This window comes from Lynx canadensis, chromosome E2, assembly GCF_007474595.2.
Source record: "Lynx canadensis isolate LIC74 chromosome E2, mLynCan4.pri.v2, whole genome shotgun sequence".
Taxonomy (NCBI): Eukaryota; Metazoa; Chordata; class Mammalia; order Carnivora; family Felidae; genus Lynx; species Lynx canadensis.
In genome coordinates this window covers 28277895-28295563 of record NC_044317.1, presented here as the reverse complement: position 1 = coordinate 28295563, position 17669 = coordinate 28277895, and the positions used below count along the sequence as shown (strand labels likewise).

The window sequence follows — 17669 nt, the reverse complement described above, 5'->3', positions numbered from 1 at the left end:
CGCCTACAGCCACACACACAGGAAACCGAGGACAGTGTGCAGGCACCGCACCCAGAGTGGGGTCCCCGCCCTAAGAGGCGGGGGGTCAGAGGAGCTGCGTGGGTCCCAGTAATGAGAGGTAGGCCTGACGGTCTCAGCAGACCAGGAGGTGGAATCGTCAGGACTATTTGGGGGTACAAATGCATAAGTAAAACAGACAAAGAAAATACATCCTCGACAGGATTTGGAAAAAAAAAGAAAAAAAATATCAAGGGATTGACTCAAGTGACTGGAAAGCCAGAGGTATATGTGACTGCAGGCACAGCTGGATCCAGGTGCCGACAGGTTATCGGGTCTCGGGGTGTCTCCCTCTCTCAGCTCTGCTTTCCTCAGTGATGGCTCCACAGTCAGGTGTCTCTTTCCTAAAAGTTCCTACAAATGTCCTGGGGCTGGTTGGGCCAGTGAGACTGATTGTCGTCTAATTGAACAAATATGGATGCGTTGTCTACCCCAAACTATTCACTGAGACCAGCGGGATGACTGGCCGGGCCCCGACCATGTGTGCACTGCTGGAAGCAGGGGACAGAGTCAGCTCCACCCGAATTGCTCAGGCTGAGTCAGGGGACGGTCTCTCCTTCAGGGAGGCTGGGGCTCTAGGACCAGAAAACGAGGGGTGGAAGGCATCTCAGTAGAGAGGGCAGCTGTCCGGCAGAATGGGATCGAGGGAGGGGGCAGGGAGCTGCCACCTCCAGGCTGGCCACCGCCATCTCTTGCACTGCCTGGCGAGAGCACAGCGCGTGCTTTCCACAGAAGTTAGCCTCAGCATTCTCCACTGAGTACAACTCTGTAGGTCCCACCCGGCGAGTCTGTCTTGAGGACCCCTGTGTGGTTTGTCATACTTCCTATTGCCTAGATAGCCGGGCATTCTGTGGCAAGAGGTGACAGCACCGTGGGGACTGTAGCAGAGGCAGAGGTGCTGGAAAACATTCCCGCTACTGGCCCAGGAGGAGACCTGGATGGGAAGGTCGGGCCCAGTGTGAGCACCATCCCCTGGGCCCCGGAAGACAGGCAGACAAAGGGACAAGGGCCTTCCCTGGCTCTATTAATTGCTGTTAAGCTTGGTACCCACAGGGCTAGGCCCAGCCTCGCACCCTCCACAGTGCCCCAGAGCAAATTGGCAAGGTCCCTCCTCCCCTTCCAAGCCTGACCCTTCGTACCCTTCCTTCTTACCCATCTCCTTCCCTTCTGTTCAGGGGGCTGGGCTGGGACGAGTGAGTCCTCGGCTCGGGCCTCAGGTAAAGAGGCTGTTGACTAGAAGCCAGTAGAGAAGGTTGACCTTGGCTCCAAGCTGTCCTACTTACTAGCTGCATGGGCTCGGGCCCATTCCCTCACCTCAGAACCTCCGTCTCTCCATCTGTTAAATGGAGTGGCGACCTGCAGTTACTGTGATGATTAAATTAGCTATAAATATTGGTGAAATCAACCAGATGAGAAGAGTCGGGGAACTTAGAGAGGAGGGAGTGAGAAATTGGGGCTGTGCCCGATAAAATGCCAAGGGCCCGTTCGTTCCACAAATGTTGCTGAGCGCCAGCTCTGTACAAAGTACGGTGTGAGACCTGGGGTACTGTGAAAAATCAGGAAACCCCCTGCCCTGAGGAACAGGCACCTGTGACACCAGCTGTGACATGTGTGGTCGGTGCGCTATGGGAATAGACTCCGCCTGGGGGCATCGAGGAGGGCTTTCCTGAGGAAGTGACCTTTGAGATGGGAGGAGCCCAGGCACAGGTCTGTGAGGTGGGATGACCCTGGTTTACCTGGGCAGCAGAAAGAAGGGCTGTGTGTTTGGAGCCCCATGAGAGAGTCCCATGAAAGGTGGGAGGAGATTGGAACGCAGGGGTGGGTGGGGGCTTGGAAGCCAAGGTAATGAGTTTGGAATTTAGGCCTGATGAGAGCCCACTGAAAGAGTCTCAACAGGGAGAGTTATTGTACTCATTCGGATTAGGTTTGATTGTGAATATCTGAGCCCTGGAAAATAATGACTTCAATAATAAATTTATTTTATTTTTTTAATATACTTTTTAATGTTTATTTATCTTTGAGAGAGAGAGAGAGAGCAAGCAGGGGAGGGGGAGAGAGAGAGGGAGACACAGAATCTGAAGCAGACTCCAGGCTCTGAGCTGTCAGCACAGAGCCCAACGCGGAGGGTCCAACCCAACGAACCGTGAGATCATGACCTGAGCTGAAGTCGGATGCTTAACTGACCGAGCCACCCAGGCGCCTCAGTAATAAATTAATTTTAAATTAAAAAAGAAAATCCAGAAGGCATGGGGTGCCTACAGAGTTATCAAGGACCTAGGCTGTTTTCATATCGCTGTTCTACTATCCCTAGGGTATAGACTTTGTCTTCATGATCCAAGTTGGCTGCTAGAGCTCCAGCCATCACATCTAAGTTCCAGCTTCAGGAAGGAGGAAGTGAGAGAAAAGGGTACAATTTCCCTTTAAAAAGGACATCCTTGGGGGTGCCCCAGTGGCTCAGTCGGCTGAGCAACCGACTCTTGATTGGGTCCTGGGATCAAGCCTCATGTCAGGCTCTCTGCTGAGCATGGAGCCTATTTGGGATTCTGTCTGTCTCACCCTCTGTCCCTCATCCCTGTTCGCTTGCTTTCTCTCTCTAAAATAATAAATACATACATACGTACGTACACACATACATAAATAGGGCACTCCCCTTTGGTTTATGTCTCATTGGGTAGAATTTGTCACTGGGTCACATCGAGCTGCCAGCGAAGTTAGGAAATGCAGACTTTTACTTGGATGTCAGTGCGTTCGGTTCTTTTTCTAAGGGGAGACTTTATGTCAGGAGGAAACTAACAGCCTCCTGCTGGCTGCCGTGTGAGGAACAGACCAGAGAGAGGAGAGGGAGGCAGGGAGTGCTTGGGAGGGGACTGAGGGCAGCTGGGAGGAGAAAGACGGTGCTTGCTGGGACCCAGGGAGGTACGGGTGCATGAGGAGACGGGGAGAAGTGGTCTGACTGAAAACAGCTCTGCCGGAAAAGCCGGCGGGACACAGGACGTGGAAGGGCAGCAGCGGAACCAAGGGTGACACCTAGGCTGAGTCTGAGGAGCTGGGCCAGTGGTGGGGCCAGACGCTGATCTGGGGGGAGAAACAGCAAGGGCAGGTCGAGGGTGCTGCCAGCACAGGCCCCCCCCCCCACCCGACCACCACACCTCAGGGAGGAGATGGAACTGGGACGACGGCTCCAGACCCTGGGCCATCCCCTGGAGAACCCCCAGCATGCCACCTGTTCCAGCCTTCCCCGAGCTGTGCCCTATGCTGCCAGACTCCAGGACACGGGTGGGGCAACCGAGGGTTCAGAGCGGTTTATAGACCACACCTCGTGGGGTGCAGCTCCAAGGCACTCAGATCAGAGGGTGTCTCTCACCCAGCAGAGTCTCGCCCGACCCCCACCCCTCCCCCCCCAACCCCATCCTGACTCCCTTCTCACAGATCGGGCAGAAACCACGAAGGTGGGGCCCACCGGAAGAAGCTGGGAGCACTCTGGCCAGGTTCCCCAGCCGCATTCCACAAATAGGACAGACGGCACACGGGGAGCTGAGGGAGACCGAGATTTCCCAAGGTCACCAGGCACTCGGGAGCAGCATCAGCGTGTTGGCCCCTGATTCATAGGCCTCTTTTTAGCCCCAGGTGGAGGCAGCACCCCTGCTCACCCACCCTGCCTGAGTCACTGCCTGCCCGGGGTGCCCATCACCCAGGCGCCAGGGCCAGCTTTCCAGGTCGTGTCCCAGGGGAGGCTCAGATGCTGCAGAGATGCCTCTCCGACACAGTCCTGCCCCTCTTGGCGGGCAGCCCTCCGTGTCCGCCGTGGGTGACTCGGGAATCCGAAGCCTGGGGTCTTTGGGACGGGAACCCTAGGGAGCACTGTGGCCTGGGCTGCTAGCCCGCAGGCCAACTGTAGCTTGCTTCCCAGGGTAGACGGCCGCCAGAACTTTCCCATCTACCTTCTGCAGTAGACGGGCCTCTGACACATAAATAGCTACCTCGCTACGTAGCTCAGTTCTGGAACGTCTCCACAGAAGGCTTTGGCCCCGCATACCTTTTGTGCAGAATCTTTTGTCAGCCACGCAGTGCCCAGGTGCTAACCTCATTTCCTTTGTGTCTCTCCCACCCCAAGGCCCACCGGCAGATTTCCAGCAGTTTCCCTCCCTTCTTGAACCACATGCCACGGATGAAGTAGTCTGTGTTTCCTCTAGCTCAGTCGGAGGACTGGGTGTTGAAAGGACTTGAGAGTAGAGTGATGGGCTAGTGATGATTACCATGCCCATGAATAGAAAACCCGACGCCAGAGAACCCGGGAGGTCAAGGATATGGCAGGCCTGGGGCACCCCACTCCCAACCCCCAGCAAGGGCTCAGCCTTACCATGGGCTCCAGGCCGTGCACGCTGAAACTGGGGGAAAGGCAGCTGGAAGAGGGGTCCCAGGGGTGCTGACGCATACAGCGGGGCCCACTCTGCCCTGCACCCACTCAGCTCCCTGGATCTGCCCCTGTCAGTGCTCTACGTCTTGTCTGGGGCCTGGGATGTATGAGGGGCCAGGCTGCGGAGAGGATGAGGGGGCCTGAACACCATGGCTTCCTGCTTCTTTCTGGTAGCCTCATGCTGAGGGGCTTCTCTGGGAGTGGGACACGGGTCTTGGTGACACCACTGACTCTGGGGGCGCAGCCCCTTAGGCTTGCCCTACCGAAAAATCCCAAGGAAAGAACACAGCCGGCCCAGAGCAGGGCCTGTGCCTGCCAGCCGCAGTTCACCCGTTCGCCCGCTCCTGGCCTCAGCTTCCCACACCTGTCTTCCTAGGCCCATGACCTGCCCGGGAAGCTGGCCTGGGCCCCGAGGGACTGTGGGCTTCTGAACACGAGGGGTCCAGCGTGCGGCCACGCCCACTTCTCGCCTGGCCCTGCACTCCCAGCCACACCTCTCTCCCCACCGCTGGAATGCCGCCCAGCGCTAGGCCGTTAACAGCACCTATGAAGAGCCAGGGACCCGGGGCAGGCGGCAGCCACGGGGCAGAGTTGTTCTTCAGAGCCCTCTGGGCCCAGAGGGGCCACAACGGTGGCTGTCTCCCGCTGTTGGGTCAGGAAAGTGATCCGAGCAAGGCTCTGTCGCAGACCTTTCTGGTTAATGCCTGTCACCCTTGGTGTGCCCCCTGCGCCAGGCACCGATTGCCATCAGAGGTGCCACAGTCAGTCAGCAGCTGCTCTCGGCACATGTGGGTCTCCTCACGGAGGCTGGCCTTGGGGTCGGACACTCCTGATCTTGAGTCCCAGCTCTGGCACTTTCCTCTTGTGAGCATAGGCGAGTGCCTTCCCCTCTCTGGCCCTCAGTTTCCTGACCTATACAATGGGAATAGCAACACCGTGACTAGTTATCGCCACACAATAGTACTAACAAACTTTCCCTAACTCAGTCACTTACAATGACAATTCTTTCCCTTCATGAGGCAGGGGTTCCGCTGGGGATCAGAGACCCCAGGGCAGCTGAGCTGTGCTCCGCGCGTCCCTGATCCTCTTCCTGGAGTGACCAGGAGAGCCTGGACGGAGGCCCAGCGGGACAGGTGGGACCACACAAGGCCTCTGAAGGGTTGGACCCTGTCCCACAGCCACTCACAGTCAGGCACAGAGGAAATCCGCTCTACCTCCAGGGGGCAGGGACCGCAAAGACACAGGCAGAGGGCATGCACATGGGCAGGGGTGAAGACCCAGGCCCTTTAACGCGGTCGCCCGCCGCTCCTTCATGAGGTGCTTGTGAAATTCTGAGCAAAGAGTGAGTGTGCCCTGTAGCGTCCTTTTGTAAACTGTTAAGTGCTACATGTGTGCACGAGGTGCTGGGGATGGTGAGGTGCTGGGACTTCTCCAAGAGCCTCCGACTCTCCAGAGAGTCCACTCCCCCCCCGGGGGCCTCGGACACAGGACTGTGTCCAGATTGTGTCTGGTGGCTCGCGTCTCCTGAGCGGGCTGAGGGCTGAGCCGCTGTCCCGGGGCCCCGGCAGGTGCCCGGCCAGGGCTCTGACCCCACCAAAGCCTCAGAGCCACCATCATCTCCCCTCACAGGCCGACGCCAAGATGGTGTGTGATGTGGTGAGTCGGATGGAAGACACCGAGCCCTTCTCCGCAGAACTGCTCTCGGCCATGATGCGGCTCTGGGGTGACTCAGGAATCCAGGAATGCTTCAACAGGTCTCGGGAGTATCAGCTCAACGATTCTGCCAAATAGTGAGTGTCTCGGGCCCGGGGAGGCCGCCAGCGGGGCGCTGATGTGAGCGTGGAAGGGGATGGGGACGGCGGCCGGGGGGGTCTGTGGCTGAGGTCAGAAGTGCCGTGAGATGTTCTGTCTCGGGTGTCAGGAGAGGCGTCAGGAAGGAGTGGGAAAGGGCTTCTCCCACCCCCTGGATGAGGACGAGGCCAGGGAGGTGGAGGACACAAGAGACCGCTAACTGCGGGGCTCCCAGAGGGTGGGGCTTGGTACTGCAGAAGGAAGGTCTTTAGGAGAACGACCATTTTTCCCCCTGGAGAAGCCCGGACCCCATAAGTACAAATCGAGAGCCATGGAGGCAGAAAATAATTTACGTGATGGCATTTTGTTTCATTTGAGGCAAACTTTCCATTCCTCTATCTTTAAAATTAAAAATAAGGAAATAATGGAAGACATCCTTTGATAGTGTGTTAGAGAAGAGAAGAGAGAAGGAAAGGGAAGGAGAGGGAGGAGGCTCAGTGACAGCCAGAGAGTGCTGGAAGGGGAAGACAGGAGAGGCCGAGAAAGTGGCCTGCAGGGTTGGTGGGGTGGGGGTGGGAGGTCTCTTCCTGTGACAGCAGTTTTGTCACTTCAGGCTTCCCTGGGGTTACATGCCCTTGTTCCTTAGATTGGAGGCTCCACACCCCTGGGAATGGTCCACACTGGTTGGGAACATGTCTTCTGTCCTGGAGATGTTGGGACGACACCCCACTTTTGCAGCCTTATGCCCAGGTTGTCAGTGGGAGCCCCTGGGCTTAAACCCACGATCTTAGGCCGTGTGTGCTCCGACACTGAACTGATTTCAGCCATCCTCACCCCTGCTACTCTTCCAGGACCACTCTGCCCCCAGGAGACCTTTGGCAATGTCTAGGGACAGTCTTGATTGTTCTGACTAGGGTGGTGTTCCTGGCCTCTAGTGGGCAGAGGCTAGGGATGCCACTGAACATCCTATGGTGCACAAGACAGCCCTCCATAGCAAGGAATTATCTGGCCCCAAATGTCAGTAGTGCTGAGACTGAGAAACCCTGCTACATAGCAGAAGCTGGGGCCCAGAAAATGGCAGCTGCTGATGGACATTGGGCCATATCTGTTGGCCCAACTAGGGACTTGAGTAAGGCCAAAGCATCTCCCATTTCTGCACACTTAGACTGTCTACTGGGTAAGTGCTAGGCCCCGTGAGCCCCAGGTGGTAGGGACCCAGGCCCCAGGCCCGGGTGAGCCCCCAGGGACACATTGGTGGGCCAGGGTGCGAGCCCAGGGGTTTGTGTCCACACTCAGGTCATTCCTCCAATAGATCTGGGTCTTCCTCCTAAGACGTTCCAGTGGGGAGAGAGTCCTGCTTCCTTCTCCCCTTCCCTGCCCCTGCTGGGCCCAAGTCCAGGGACTTCCCATCCCCCACTCCCCTTGATGCCCTCAATTGTGCCCTCCACTTAAGTTGTTGTCCATTGAATTGTAACATGAATTCATTGCAAAAAAAAAAAAAAATGTTTAACAGTATAGAGAGGTATAAAATTAATAGTAAATTCTCCCAAGCCTGTCCCCCTCCAACTTTTAACTATTTCCATTTCTTTGTCCCAGTGTTGTCCAGGAAAACCTGACCCTCCAACCTGCCTGTCTTCCATGTCTCTTCCCTGCTTCCAGTTTTTTGCTAGTTAGGGCATTATTTGTGGATCTTCTGGTGGTTACTTTCATTACTTTAAATAAGAAACTTGAGTCAGTATTTGTCAACTCCCCAAGTCAGCTGAGGAAATCAGCCTTCTTCTCTCTGCGTGTTTGTCTCTGGAACAGGGTCCCAGGGCAGGCAAGGGCAGGGGCCCACAGCAGTCAGGTTCAGAAGGGCTTAAACACTTCCTGGTCCAGGGTGTGGCTTTGCTGTTGTGGTTTTAGCAGCCAGATCTCCTCTTCTGACTGAATCCTGGGTGCGACATATGAAAACAGTTAACAGTGGGTTTGTTGTGACACAGAGAGAGGGAGCCCCACTGGGCCATCTCAGGGCACAATTCCAGGGGGATGGTGTGGGTGGCTCCCCAAGGCCCAGAGCCTGTCACTAGGTCCCCAGCCCGGTCACCTCACTTGCAGGTGAGGATACCAGGGCTGGTGCGGCCAGGCTCCCGTGCAGGCTCTCAACTGTCTCCCTGCACCCAGGCCTCTGTGAACAGAGCAGACTCTCCCTTCGCCCCTCTGACCGATCCTGAGACAGGCCCCAGAAGCCCAGAAATCTGAGCACCCATCCAAGCAGGGGCTGTACAAGCCAGTTCCATGGTTTGGTTGGGACTGTTTTTTCTCCTGCCTCTCTCAGGAGCCCACCCCTCAGGCTGTGCTCCCACACCCCTGCTAGGACTGCTCGGGCTCTTGACTGCCTCCTGGAGCCCACTCCTCACGGTGCCCCCAGGGAGGGGGTGGTGCCTCAGGCTTCCTTGCCTGCCACCCTTTCTCGGTCACCTCCCTGCCCTCCGCCTGTGCCCTCACTGGAGTCCTTGAACCTCTTCCAGTCTATGCAGAGTGCCTGGGTGATCTCCAGCCTCGTCACCCTGAATTCCTCACACACCCGGACAGATCTCATTTATGTCACCAGCCCAGCCCTCCCTCCCGAGTTCAGCCTACTCGGTGTCCATTTGGACACCTCAGCACATCTCAAATTCGTACGTGCCCACTGACTCCTGGCTCCCAACCACCCCAGACCTGCTCTGCCTCTGTTCTTCCTCCCACCGAGTGCAGCTTTGTCACACCACGAGGAGGCGGCTTTTATGGGCTCTGCGTCCCACACCCCACCCTCCCCCAGGCCCCTGCATAGCTGCCACTGTGGTGTGACCTGCCACGGCCTCTCTCTCCTGCACGGCTTCAACAACCTCCCGACAGGTGTCCCTACTCCTCCCTCCCGATCTGCTCTCCTTACGGCACCAGAGCCATTATTCCAACACTCTTCATCAGAACCTTCCAGAGGCTTCCTGTCCTACTCAGAGTGAAAGCCGAGGTGCCTAGAGTCACTTCACGGGCCTACCAGCCGTGCCCCACCCTTGCCTCCGTCACCCCACTCCAGTCCCACAGCCCTTCTCCTGCCACACGTGCCTCCGACCTCCCCACCCCTGTCCCGTGTCTGCGTCCCAGGCTCCTCCTCCACCGCAGGACAGCCTCAGTCTCCACTCCAGTGTCATCCTGCCTTCCCCAGCCACCCTCTGTCCGATAGCAGCCCTCCACAGACCTCCTCCTTACCAGCCGTCTGAGTCTTCCCTCCTGATATGCTCTGTACCTTACTTAGCTGTTAATTATCTCACATGCGCACGCACACACACGTAGGCTCCAGGAAGGCAGGACTGTGTTGGTCTTGCTTGTGGTCTCCTCCCAGCACCCGGGACGATGGGTAGGTGGAATATACAGCAGACCTCTCCCTCGGCCACCTCCCTGTGGCCCGAGGCTCGGCCAGCACAGAGACGGAGGGCCAGATTTTCTGTCTAAAGGAGGTTTCCAGGCTGGGGCAGGGGGGCCAAGACTAGAGGCTCGCAGCCCTGGTGTCCAGCTGGAGACAACAGAACGAGGGTCATTTCAAAACCAGCGTGGCTCCTGAGCAGAGGCCAGGGGAGTGGGGGGGAGGGCCATGCCCAGAGGGGTTAGGAGGATTGGGAAGGGCTGGGACGAGCTCCTCCAGGCTGAGCCCAGAGCCCAGACGCCCCCATGGGCCCGGCGAGGATACGATGAGGCAGCCAGAGCCTCCAGGTCTGCTCTGCGGCCGCTGCTCCCCTCGGTCCACAGAGGAGAGGAGGCCTGGAGGCCTGTTTAAGAGCACAGTGTCTGGGGGCGCCTGGGTGGCGCAGTTGGTTAAGCGTCCGACTTCAGCCAGGTCACGATCTCGCGGTCCGTGAGTTTGAGCCCCGCGTCAGGCTCTGGGCTGATGGCTCAGAGCCTGGAGCCTGTTTCTGATTCTGTGTCTCCCTCTCTCTCTGCCCCTCCCCCCGTTCATGCTCTGTCTCTCTCTGTCTCAAAAATAAATAAACGTTAAAAAAAAAAAAATTAAAAAAAAAAAAGAGCACAGTGTCTGGAGTCAGGCACACCCGGGCTCAAAGCCTAGCAGTGTCTCCTTTTTGCAGCGTGACTTTGAGCTTATGCCTCCTCTGCCTAGGAACCCAGCATTCGGTTTTATTTCCTTAGGGAAAATCCTCACAAGGATTTGAGGCAGGCCTGGACTATTGGTTTACCAGTAGAAACCCTCATTGGTGAAGCCGCCCCACCCTTCAGCCCCATGAACGTCCTCAAGCCAAGGAGCTGGTCCCCATGTGTCCCAGGGCTGGTGCTAATGAAGCACAGCCCCTTCCACTGGCAACCCGGGACCCCACGTCGTCCTGTGGCTTGGACCCTCGGGGCTCCTCCCCCGTGGGCTGTGCGTGCTTCTCCCCCAGCACAAGGGGTGGATGGCCCAGCCAGCCTTGTGGGTCACTGAATGGCCTTCAGGCCTGGCTCACCTCCCTCATTCCTGGTTTTCCAGCTCCCATCCCAACTTTGGGTTCAGGCCTGACCCATACAGACCCCCAAAGCCCTTCTGGGTGCTCGGCCTGGGCGGGTAAAATGCAAAGGCCTGGTCTGTCTCCAGGGCGAGTGGTGATAGAAAAGAGAGCCCCGATGCCAAAGACGCGGTCCGCAAGGCCCAGCCCCTGCCCAGCTGTGTGACCTCTGAGCCTCCCTTCCAAGGGCACCAATGGGAAGGTGCGGCAGATGCCCCGGTAGACTCTGAGCAAGGGTGGAAAGGTGGGCAGATGCCCAGAGGGCCTTCTGGAAGCACTCTAGAGTACTGTTAAGAGGTGGACCCGGCGCTAGATGTCTGCCTTCGAGCCCGGGCGCACGGCTGGGCAAGGTACTTGGCTTTGTTGACCGTTGGTTTTCTAATTGATAAAATGGTACATTGAACTCAGGAAAACTAAGGATGAAACGCAATCACAATGTAAAGGGTCGAACATAACTATTGGCCACTATTATTTTAAGAGGAAGACATGACAAAACAGCACTACAAACGGTCTCATGTAAGAGTTTGAGCTTCTCTAGGGGCGCCTGGGTGGCTTGGTCGGTTAAGCGTCCGACTTCGGCTCAGGTCATGATCTCACGGTCCGTGAGTTCGAGCCCCGCGTCGGGCTCTGTGCTGACAGCTCAGAGCCTGGAGCCTGTTTCAGATTCTGTGTCTCCCTCTCTCTCTGCCCCTCCCCTGTTCATGCTCTGTCTCTCTCTGTCTCAAAAATAAATAAACGTTAAAAAAAAAAATTAGAAAAAAAAAAAAAAGAAAAAGAGTTTGAGCTTCTCTAAATGCATCTGGAACTACACACACAGCCCTTGACTCAGTGAGGGGCTCTTTGAGAATGTGAGGCCAGGACTTAAGTAAGCTTCCCCTCCTCCGTGGGCACCTCCCACTCTCTGCCCCCAACACCGACCCCTGGATGGGGGGTGGGGGGTTGGGGGGGGGTGCCATCGCTTCCATGGTTGGCCCCCAGGGGGCGCTGGCCAGGGCCAGGCTGGCTTGTTCCAGGGCCCCTGTGTGTTGCCATCCCCAGCTACCTGGACAGCCTGGATCGGATCGGGGCCGCCGACTACCAGCCCACCGAGCAGGATATCCTCCGAACCAGGGTCAAAACCACTGGCATCGTGGAAACCCACTTCACATTCAAGAACCTCCACTTCAGGTGAGGCCCGGGGAGCCTCCCGAACCCTGGTGAGGACACCGGGACAGATGGGAGCCACCAGCCTCTCTGCCTTGTCTTGTCTGGAACACCCAGTGTTCACCCCGCCTTGGGGGGCTTTGCAGTGGGCACAGACAGTAGATATGAGAAGGGACCTGTCTGTGTGTCTGTTTTCTACCAAGTTCGGGGCCTAGGATGAACAGGGAGGCTTCCTGGAAGAGGCAGCGTTCTAGAGTGAGTCTCCAAGGAACAGAGGATTTGAGTAGACAAAGGGCGGTAGTCTTGTGCCTGGGTGACTTCTGAGGAGGGGGTAGCCCCTCAAAGACCTATCCGTGAGGAGGGGGAGGGAATGACGGGTAAGTGTAAGAAAATCTGTGAGACCCGATGACCCAGATTACCTCAGAGCTAGAAGGCGCTCATAGATCAGCTGACCCACCATCTCCGAGTACATGTGGGGAAACCGAGGCCTGAGAGCAAGGCTGTCCCCAAGCACAAAACACAACTCAAGTCCAGAAGCCCAGAGCACCTCAGAACAGAGGCCTGAGGCATGAGGCTGGACTTCGTGGGCCCTCCCGGAGAGTCGTGTCCCCACCTGGGGTCACCTCCATGCACTGAGGCGTGGAAGTCCCTGTCTTGCCCCCACCACCTTCCAGATGTGGTTTCTGGGTGTCGGTGGAGCAGAGGGAGAAGCCAGGAGGGGGAGCGGCAGGCAGCCATCTGCCAGGGAGGGGTGGCACAGAGCAGAGATGAGGCTGTGTCCGTGGACACATCCGGGTCAGACCCCGGCCCTACCGTGCCAGCTCTCGCCGGGGCCGCGGGCACTTAACCCCTTGTGGCCTTCCTTTCCCTCCACAAAACAGGTGACAGTCCCCACCTGCCCGACTCCCCCCAGGCTGGTCTGGAGTGTGCCCAGACCACAGACGTGAGCAGACACACTCGGAAGGCCAGGAACAGGATGTGCATGTTGCCCTGAGAGGAGGGCCCCGCAGAGACCTTTACTGGGGTGTCTGAGGCGTAGCCCTCAGTACGGTTCTCGAGGTGCAAGGGCAGGCGCTCGAGTCCCAGCATGTGAGCACAGCCCAGGCACGGGACCGACGGCCACGGTCTGCCTGTCAGCACCTGAAGTGGGGTTTCTCGGCAGGCTCGGGGCTTGACCAGGCCTCCCCACACCTGCCTGGGCCCCACCGCCCACCACTCCCAGACAGCTTCCCTGTCTCCCCACCAGGCTGTTCGACGTCGGGGGCCAGCGATCTGAACGCAAGAAGTGGATCCACTGCTTCGAGGACGTCACAGCCATTATCTTCTGTGTCGCGCTCAGCGGCTATGACCAGGTGCTCCATGAAGACGAGACCACGGTGAGTGGCCCCGGGCCCGCCCGGCCTGTGGAGGCACCGAGGGGCCCAGTCGCACTCTGCCGCAGGGTGAGCCCCAGGGCCACTGGGGCAGGGCCAGCCGCTCCCTCTCCCGACTGTGCGGCCGGGGCAGACGCCCCGTGACGCCAGCGCAGGAGGGGCGGCCACAGCCCGCCCCAGCTCAGGGGCCGCGTGCAGACTGATGACCAACATCTCTGCAGCCTCTGGGACTCAGGCACTTAGTGCCTCTTCAGTGAACACAGCAGAGTCACAGAGGCTGTCAGGTCAGAACAAAATTAAGCAAATCCTAAAAGAAATCAAGGTTGCAGTCGAGCAAGAGCGTACGTAAGACAGAAATAGCTGCTCTTTGCCCCGACAGCCTGCCCCACGCGCTGGCCGGGCCGCTGCCAAGAGAGGTGCGGGGCTGGCAGGGGGAGGGCAGGGCATGCGGCATGGTGGTCAGCGCCCCTCCGATGGAGGACGCCAGCCCCGGTCCCCGCCTGTGTCACCCGTGCGTCACCCTCAGTCTGGGGCCTCGGAGGACACCAGGCTGGCTTCAAAAGGAGGCCCTCACCTGGAGACGGAGACGGGTGCTGCCTGATCTGGGGCTGCTCCTGGTTCGCTGCCCAATTCAGGCTGCACCCCCGCCCCCCGCCCCACCTCGGTTACTATTATCTGTCAATGTGGGTTACCGACAGTACCTACGTTGGGGGCCGTTGGCGAGAGAATGAGAGCACGCGTGAAATACTTGGAACCGTTTCTGGCACAGCAGCACTGAGCTTGGTGGTTGTATTGTCCCTGGGACTGTCCACCAAGCCGAGGGCCCGTCTGCAGAGCCCGCAAGGGAAGCCGGGTGTTGTCGTGATGCACCCGCAGGGCCCTCGGACGCCAGCCCGCAGCACCTCGCGGGGGTCACGGGGTCCTGGCTGTGGGGTCGCTCCCTCGGCATGAGCCAGCTCCTGCTGCGGGCGGCGCGCACAGACCCGGAGCCCCGAGCCTCTCAAAGTCGGCGCTGAGAGTTTGAGGCCGTTTGTCATCATGGTAGGGCCTTGAGCGAGTTTGTCTCCTCTCTGGGTCTGTTTCCTCCTCAGTCCTGGCCTGCTGGCCCCACACAGCGCGGCGACGCAGATCCAGTGGGCTGTGGGCGGTGGGGAGGGACGGGCACAGCAGTGAGGCTTTCGGCAGACTGGGGCTGGAGCCGTCGGCAGGGCGGGTGGGTGATCCGCGTGCCTGTGTGTCCACCTCGTCCTTCCTTGCTCAGGGCCAGCTGTGCCCCTGAGTTGGGTTTCGGCAAAGCCCCCGAAGCCCTGGCTCGTCCAGGGGCAAGGCTCCTGGGGCCTCGGCTGTGAGCTTTTTCTGGTAACGCTGTCGTTCTCAGGGGCTTCGGCGGGCTGTGGCCCCTCAGATCACTGGAGCTGGGGGTGGGGTGGACGCACACCCTGGGCTGTGCTTGGACCCGGACTCGCTGGCCACCCCACGGCCTGGGGTCGGTTCGTGGCCGGCCCCACAGTGAGTCCCTGCGCAGGGGACGGTCCCAGCACATCTCTTGCTGTTCCGCCGGCCAACTCTGTGCTTTTGGAACTGCCAGGCCACCCACGTGGTCGGGGCTCCACTCGCCTTGTCCTTCCTCCCTCCAATACCCGGGAGTAAGAAGCAGGGCTGCACAGTGAACCTGATGCTAACCCAGCCACGGGTTTCAAAGAAAGCAGAGAGCTGGGGGGGGGGGGGGGGTGGCGGTGCACAGGGGCCTCTCTCTCCTGCGGCCTGCCCTCTCAGGGCTGCCCGCAGCTTACACCCGAGTCCTGGGCTCGACAGCCGCAGGGCCAGACTCTCATTCGCCTCTGGAGCGTCAGGCAGAAGCAAAGGGTCCGACAGCTACAGGGCCCCAAGCTCCTTGGGCCCCCGGGGCTGCCAGTGAACGAGGGGCCGGGCAGCCGTGGGCACTGCGCTCGGTACCCTCCCCGTCTGCCCACCTGGTCCGGCCCTGCTACCGAGTGGAGAGCACCCCCTGGGGAGCTCTCCCCATAGGCGCCTGCGCCTTCCTTCCCTTCTTGCCTTTACTGTCCCTCTCCCACCCTCCCTCCTCTCTCCTCCTGCCCCATTTCCCCTGCCCTTCTTCATAAGCGCCGAGGCCCAGGACTGTGGGGAAACCAAGGCCAGGAACGGGCCTTCGCTGGGGCCCTTTCCTCCCCAAAGCAGGCTGCCTCTACCTCCTGGGCAGAGCAGCAGCCCCTGCAGGAACGGGCTTCTCAACATGACAACAGCTCACCAGGCGGCTCGTTGCCGCGGGGGCAGCAAGAACGATACCTACCGTTGCTCTAGAGCTAAGCAAACGTCTGTGCGTTCGGGACTCGGCAGCATCGGGCAGCAGAGGAGCCAGACGGGCGTGGCCCGGGGCCTGGCCCCGCCTCTGCCACTGGGCGAGTGTGGGCTGCCTCTCCACTTCCTCCTTCGTAAAGTGGCCGTGGTGGCAGAGCGGCCTGGCGGGCAGCCGTGACACCCGCCACACGCGGAGCCAGAAAGACACCCGCACTCAGGACTCTGCGCACAGTAGATGACCGTTGTCGGGACTCTGGCCAAGCGTGTGGCCGAAGGACAAGCTGGAGGACACGGACGCTCAGCCCCCCGGGAGGCAAAAGCTAGGCCCTGCTGGCCAGTCCTTGGTCCTCAGACTTCCTCTGGGGTCACTCTGCGCGTCCCCGCCCACCACCCCCCCACCCCGGCCTGGGGCAGAAGTTGGGACTGTCAGGACAGGTGTCTGGAGGCGGCTCCTAGAGGCTGGCCAGGAGCCGGGGGACTGGAGGCTGCCCACCTGCCAGCGGGCCTCCCTGTCCACTCCACCCCAGCACCCCGAGGGTTATATCCTGGCCTCCTACCTCAGGCCTGTGGCTCCAGCGGCCTTGGGCCTCAGCCTGCCGCCATTTCTTCACTGTCACCACCGTCACCACTGCCTGCAGGGCCTTAACTTGCCAAACCAAGGCCAAAACCATGAGCAGATTCTGAGAGACCCTCCAAGCTGGGCAGGTATGAAGCGCCTCCCTCCAAGCGAAATCATCAGCTAAGAGTTGAAAGCACCAGGTTGTCAGGGCGCCGCTGGGTGACTTTGCTGTGAATGCCCTCCCTGCCCACCCTCGCCTTCCATCTCCAGTCCCCGGGCACTGTGGCGGGCACCGTGGCCTAGGCCGGCCTGCGTAGGGGCCTCTGGATGGGCTGGCCTTGACCTCCTGGCCCCGGGACTGGTTGAACCAATATTTCCATTTTTCTCTCTTTCTCTCCTGTGTTCCGCTGGGTTTTTATCTTCCTTTCTGTTTTAATCTGTTTTGCTGGGTTTCTTCTTGGGGTTCTTCTGGCCGCTCTACTGAGAAACCAGCCCCAACAACGAGCTCCCCCAGAGCCGCCCCTGGCCCAGCCCGGCCCAGCCAACCAACCCGATCCCCCAACCGCACCAAGGCCACAGCAAGATCACCCCCTAGACGCTGTCCCCCTGGTGGCTGCTTCCAACTCTGGATTAATTCGAGGATCTCTCAGTCCTCGGTTAATGTTTCCCAACGGAATGCGTGCACCCTCCCACCCCCGCGGGTGAAACCGAATGGGATCCCAGTAGAGAAGTCTGCATGGCCCCTGGTTCCGTGTAGACGTGTTGGATGGCAGTGCTGTCCCTGCGTGCATGGTGCATGTCCTGTCCGCAAGCCGGAGCCCCTGCGGGGCCTTCTCTGCCCCCTCCAGGGCAGACCTCCTCCGGGGGTGGGGGGGCAGCATTCTCCATCCTGCCCGCCCTGCTCTGCCCCAGCCTGTCTGCGTGTGGAATGAAGTAGGGACCGTGTCCTGTTTGTCCTGTGGGTCCCCCTGTCTCTGTCCCTCGGTGGTACGTTCAGCCACGCTGGTGGGCCTTTCCTTTGCTTGTTCCGCTGTGTCGGTGGCCGCGGTGAGTCAGGGCCCCGGGCACCGCCAGCCCTCACTTGCCTCTCCGCTCTGTTGCAGAACCGCATGCACGAGTCCCTGAAGCTTTTCGACAGCATCTGTAACAACAAATGGTTCACAGACACGTCCATCATCTTGTTTCTTAACAAGAAGGACATATTTGAAGAGAAGATCAAGAAGTCCCCGCTAACCATCTGCTTCCCTGAATACACAGGTAGAGCCCCCCTGCCCCTCAGGGACAGCAGGGACAACACAGCGGGCTTCTGGCCGCGCTAATGCCGGAGGGGGCGGCGCCTCCCACCCCCGCCGAGTCCAGTCCACCTCTCCTGTGCTCTGAGGATGCCCCAGACCCTGGGAGGAAGAACCTAGCCCAAAACAGAAGACGGGCCTCCAGGCGCCCGGAATGTGCCGTAGTGAGGCGGGCCGGGCAGCCCGCCGGGGCCTCCTGGTCGG

At 59.3% G+C, this 17669-nt stretch overlaps 1 protein-coding gene across 2 annotated transcripts in view; it reads left to right on the top strand.

Moving 5' to 3' along the window:
- Positions 1-17669, top strand: part of GNAO1 (G protein subunit alpha o1) — a 172781-nt gene that overhangs the window by 140555 nt on the left and 14557 nt on the right. Inside the window, exons 4-7 of one of the 2 annotated variants that reach the window (XM_030298707.1) lie at positions 6104-6264; positions 11818-11946; positions 13169-13298; positions 17277-17430. In XM_030298707.1, coding sequence (XP_030154567.1) covers positions 6104-6264; positions 11818-11946; positions 13169-13298; positions 17277-17430 — 574 coding nt within the window. The remainder of the gene's footprint in view (positions 1-6103; positions 6265-11817; positions 11947-13168; positions 13299-17276; positions 17431-17669) is intronic. The other variant, XM_030298706.1, reaches the window with a different exon arrangement.